Below are 5611 nucleotides of genomic sequence, written 5' to 3'. Positions count from 1 at the left end.
CGCTTGAACCCAGAAGGCGGAGGCTGCAGTCAGCCAAGATCGCGCCACTGGACTCCAGCCTGGGCAACAGAGGGAGACTCCATCTCAAAAACAAAAAAACATAAAAAGACCAGTCAATAACTCTTCCCAGTATAAAGGATACAACGAAGAACCTCAACGTGGCCTTCAGAAGCCCCCACCTAGTCTCGTCTCTAACTACACCCTCGGAAAACCAAGCCACCTGCAGTTCCACCACCACGCAGGGTCTCTCACACACAGCCAGTCCCCACCCCCTCCCCGAAGTGATCTGGGGGATGCGGGTATCGCAGGGAAGGTGGCATCCCACCACCAGCCGCAACCCTACAGGTGCGGCAGCGGACTCGAAAGCCTTAGGAAGCCTCTACTCACAGAGGACCAGACCGTCGGAAGCCTTGCGGCCATAGTTTCCTCCTTCTCAATGTGTCTGTGGTGGAAGTGCGCAGAGTCCTGAGGAAACCGAAGTTGGGAGGGGAGGGAAAGGCGTAAGAGCTCCGCAGGGGAGCTACCCTTGCCTCCGCCCAGGAACGGCTCCCTCAGCGGGAAATGACAAGTCCACCCAAACTGGAAAACGCCCCGAGTGAGTCACAGGACTCCCACAGGACTGGACAGAACCAGCTTTCCCCTCCCCGAAAGGACGCCAAACAAGCCTCCTCCGTCCCACACACCGGAGCGGGTCGCCCCCCTGGCCCAGACCCCACGTTCCCGTAGGCGATCTGTTCTCTCCACCCTGGCGCCCCGAAAGCACTGTTTCCCCTCGGGGTTCCGGGTCACCGACCCCATCCCATGGAGCGGCGGGAGGAGGGCAGACACCGCTAGCTCCGGGTAGCCAACCTCTGCGTGAAATGCAAAGAGGCCGCGCTCGCCCCCAGCGAACCGTTCCGGAGCCGCCCAGCGCAGCCCCAGACCGACGCAGGTTTCGCGCGGCACTCACCCGGCGCGCGCCGCACAATGGCGCCAGTCGGCCTGCGGCGAAGTGCGTCAGCGCGCCGTCCGGGACTACAACTCCCAGACGACCCCGCGGCTCGCCTGCTCGCCTCACCCGGCGGCGGCCATCTTGACCGGTCGGTTCTGGGCGGCAGGCGAAGCCGGGGACTGCAGGAGGAAGGCACTCGTCGATGTCCCTCGGTGGTCCAGCTGGGCAAGGGGAGGCCTCTGGTGAGGGACGCTAGGCCGCAGGGCCTCACACCAATGTATGGCGACCCGAGCTGGGAGAGTGTCGTACCTCCCCACGAAGGCGACCACTCCTGGGGCAGAGCAGAAACTGGAGCTAGGAAAAGAGCGGGACAGGGGTCAGGCCGGAAGTGCCCGAGTGGGTGATGCTTGGTTGGTGGGGGGGGCGGGATTTATTATGACGTCCCTTGGGAAGAGGAAGGGCGGGTAGGACCGGAAGTGCATGTGGCGGGCCGAACTGGCTGCTCCACTCAGCGGAGGGGCGGGGACAGGGAGGGCGGGGAGAATGCAGGAGGCGGGGCTAGGGCCCACGCAACTTTTGGGGAGAGGGAGGGGCGATTGGAGGACGGAAGTCGCGGGGGGAGTGGGGAGAGGTGCTGAAGTTCCATCAATTTCAAAGGCGTGAAAGAAGGGGCAGGACTGGGAGAGCAGGAAGTGTGCAGGAGTTGGGACTGACGGCACCGAGGTTTCTGGCAGATGGGTCATGCCCGGAAGTGAGGGTGGGCGGGGCCAAGCAACCACTCAAGGTCAGGGAGGGGCGAGAAACTCGGAGGACTTGAGGTGTGATGGGAACGTGGCTAAACGTCCATCCTAGTTGTGGAGAGATGATCAGGGCTGACTGTATCCCAGGCATTGGGGAGGAGGAGCAGGCCCCTGTGCTCAGTATCCTCCTGTGGTCCACTTTGCTGCTGGAAGCTGAGGTGCTCATGTCTAGGGAGAGGAAACCGAGGTCTGTGTGCCGCCCTTCCTTGGGCCCCGGGCTGCTCTCATCTTCTTTAGGAGCTCAGGACAAGGAAGTATTCTCTTGGCGTCCCTCAGGGACCTACATCTGGTGTTTTCTCATCTTCCTTAGGTCCCAGGTCCTGATACTTTCCTGTCTTTCTTGGGGCCTGGGGGCTCTGATGATCTCTCCTCCTGGGGCTCAGGGCCCTGTGTACTCTTTATTGGTGTTTCCTGACAGGTCTCAGCAGCCCTCTACCTCCCTCTGGTGGTCTGTACACTGCCTGCTAAACTTGTTCCACTGGTTTTTCTTTTGGTCACTGTGGAGTATCCAACCTCAGGGTACACATTATCTTAATTGCTGTTGCTGTTAGTGTGTTGATTTTTGTATAGGAGTATTTACTCAGAGACTGTACGGATATCTTTTAGTCTAATATTTCCTTGGGTTTTTCTTGCCTATTATAGATAGAACACCCAATTTATTCCCCAATGAATAATTTGATATCTTCCTTTTCCATACTTGAACTTAAAAAAATTAACATTGTATAGTCCTAGCTACTATGACAGAGCTATGTTAAGTAGTCATGTTTACTAATAGTCTCGTTTTATTTTGGATTTGAATAGGGATACGTCTAATCCTTCATCCTCAAATTTGATGGAGGCCCTTAATCTCAAGGAAGCAAGCCCCTTGGAAATTCTTTTTTTTTTCTTTTTCTTGAGACAGGGTCTTGCTCTGTTCCCCCAGCTGGAATGCAGTAGTGCAATCACGGCTCACTGCAGCCTCCACCTCCTGGGCCCAAGGTATCCTCCCACCTCAGCCTCTCAAATAGCTGGGACTACAGGTGCACGCCACCATACCTGGCTAACTTTTGTATTTTTTTGGTGGGGAGAGACAGAGTCTTGCTGTGTCACCCAAGCTGGAGTGCAGTGGCATGATCTCAGCTCACTGCAACCTCTGCCTCCCGGGTTCAAGCAATTCTCCTGCCTCAGCTGCCCGAGTAGCTGGGACTACAGGCATGCACCACCACGCCTGGCTAATTTTTATATTTTTAATAGAGGCGGGGTTTCACCATGTTAGCCAGGCTTGTCTCAAACTCCTTACCTCAGGTAATCTGCCTGCCTCAGTCTCCCAAAGTGCTGGCATTACAGGCATGAGCCACCGCACCCGGCCACATTTTTTCTAGAGACAGAAACCTTACCATGTTGCCCAGTCTGGTGAAAATTCTTGTAATGATTTTTTTGTATTTATATGTTACAGTATAAAACATGATTTTTGGTTAAAAGTATTTGTTTTTGGCCAGGAATACATATATCTTGGATATATACATATATATCCAAATCCTATGCATAGTCAGGCATAGGTTTATTGAGATGCTGAGTTATTGAAATATATTAATATCCTTCCGTATGCTTTTTTTTTTTTCTTGAGACAGTTTCGCTCCTGTTGCCCAGGCTGGAGTACAGTCGTATGATCTTGGCTCACTGCAACCTCTGCCTCCCATGTTCAAGAAGTTCTTCACCCTCAGTCTCCCTAGTAGCTGGGACTGCAAGTGGATGCCACGATGCCCAGCTAATTTTTGTATTTTTAGTAGAGATGGGTTTCGCCATGTTGGTCAGGCTTGTTTCAAACTCCTGACCTCAGGTGATCTGCCCTTTTCAGCCTCCCAAAGTGCTGGGATTACAGGCGTGACCCACTGCGTCAAGCCCCATATGCTTTTTTTAATCAATGGTCTACTGTTGGTTTAAATTAAACATATGGCTAAGATAAAATATGTAAAGCTATAAGTTGGCTGAAACCATTATGGGAGCTGCTGGTGTGCAACTGAGTCTTAAACCAGCTGTGCAACTGAATCAGGGACCCGGGATTTGATCTCCACTCGTCATTCTCTGTCTCTGTTTCATCACACAGAGCATCTCAAATTGCTCCATGTAAAGGGAGACACATTTTAAAATCATTTTTAGAAAGAAGAAAAATGTATACTCTAAGAATGTTATGCAGTTGTCAGGAAAAAAAAAAAAGAAAATGCATCATTTTATCTTTGAAACATGAGCATTCAGGACACCTGTCTGAACTCCTTGGAGCTGGGAACTTAAGGTTAGAGAAGTATAGATAAATTAATATGCATTTGGACCATAAGTTATTAATATCATAGCTTTTTTTCCCCAGAAAAGAGGTTCTTCGGTTACTGCTGCTCATTCATTGTTTGACCATTTCCCCCAACATCAAAAGTAAGCTCACCATCAAGATAATCCACACTGGACATAGCACATGGGGAAAAGGCTAAGAATCTGGGCTCTGAGCAGAGGCTGATCACAAGCAACCTCCAGAAAATGGCTTGCCTCAAATAGGAATGCAGGAAGTCCACAGAATGCAGGACAAACCAGTGAGGCAGTTTTGGAATAATCCAGTGCATGCCTTTGCACCCTGTGTCCATTAAGGCATGTTTGGTTGGAAATAAATAAAAACCCAAATAACTAACAGCATTTTCTCACGAAGAAAATCTGCAAGTAGGTCTTTCCTGGTGCTGGTGAAGCTGCCAACTGCTAAGTCACAGAGGATGAGGCTCCCGCTTTCCCTCTTGCTGTCCTTAGTGTGGGACATCTTTTCCTTAGGCCAGTAGGATGTAGGCAAGGAACAAGCCAGCCACACACCCCCTGCTAGTCCTGAACACAACCCACCTCAATATTTCTCTGCCTTAGGAAACAGACCTTTTCTTCTCTGATGAGAACTGATTCCCATCCTTCTTCTTGAGTCTTTTTCTTGTTTACTGACTCCTCTGTTCAACAACCATGGAGGATACACTCATTGAAAAGGCAAGAAATCTGCTCTCTGCAATGTTGAAAATTTTCCACATATTCTTGTTACTACAAATATGAGGCCAGGCTCATACCTATAATCCCAGCACTTTGGGAGGCCAAGGCAGCTCAGGAGTTCAACACCAGCCTGAGCAACATAGTGAAAACTTGTCTGAACTAAAAAAGCAGAAAACTTCGCTGAGTGTGGTGGCATACTCCTAGAGTCCTAGCCACTCAGGAGTCTGAAGTAGGAAGATCAAAAGCCAAGGAGGTTAAAGCTGCAGTGAGCCATGATTGTGCCACTGTACTCCAGCCTAGGCAATAGAGCTTGACTTTGTCTCAATAAACAAATTATGATATGAAACAGACCTAAGTGCTATAACGATTGGGAAAGGAAACTTAAAATGCATTTAACGTTAACATCCTTTAAAACCCCAATTGAAAAATTGGTATGATTACAATAAGTCAGGCAGAATAAAAAAGATGGACAAGTCAACACCACAAAGCAATGCACAAAATCTATACCTGCAACAAATATATTGAAAAGGAGATTCCTTTTCCACAAAATCTATACCTGCAACAAATATATTGAAAAGGAGATTCATCATAAAAATAGAAAATGTCTGAAATTAGTTTGTTGGGAAATGCAGGGGACCTATGTGAAGATAAATTTTGGAAGAATTACAAGTAAACTTATATAAATGAAAATGAGGGCCGGGCGCGGTGGCTCAAGCCTGTAATCCCAGCACTTTGGGAGGCCGAGGTGGGTGGATCACGAGGTCAAGAGATCGAGACCATCCTGGTCAACATGGTGAAACCCCGTCTCTACTAAAAATACAAAAAATTAGCTGGGCATGGTGGCACGTGCCTGTAATCCCAGCTACTCAGGAGGCTGAGGCAGGAGAAT

At 49.8% G+C, this 5611-nt stretch overlaps 1 protein-coding gene across 5 annotated transcripts in view; it reads right to left on the bottom strand.

Moving 5' to 3' along the window:
* The window catches only part of ZNF274 (zinc finger protein 274), a 30444-nt gene extending 29047 nt beyond the window's left edge, over positions 1-1397 (bottom strand). Inside the window, exons 1-2 of one of the 5 annotated variants that reach the window (XM_017509607.2) lie at positions 950-1397; positions 388-465 (exon numbers count right to left, since the gene is read on the bottom strand). In XM_017509607.2, coding sequence (XP_017365096.1) covers positions 388-420 — 33 coding nt within the window. In that variant the 5' untranslated portion in view covers positions 421-465; positions 950-1397. The other 4 variants (XM_037731704.1, XM_017509608.2, XM_017509609.2 and 1 more) reach the window with 4 other exon arrangements.
* Between the last annotated feature and the right edge of the window lie 4214 nt (positions 1398-5611).

This window comes from Cebus imitator, unplaced genomic scaffold (genome assembly GCF_001604975.1).
Source record: "Cebus imitator isolate Cc_AM_T3 unplaced genomic scaffold, Cebus_imitator-1.0 Scaffold417, whole genome shotgun sequence".
NCBI classification, from domain to species: domain Eukaryota; kingdom Metazoa; phylum Chordata; class Mammalia; order Primates; family Cebidae; genus Cebus; species Cebus imitator.
This window is presented reverse-complemented; position numbering and strand designations above follow the sequence as displayed.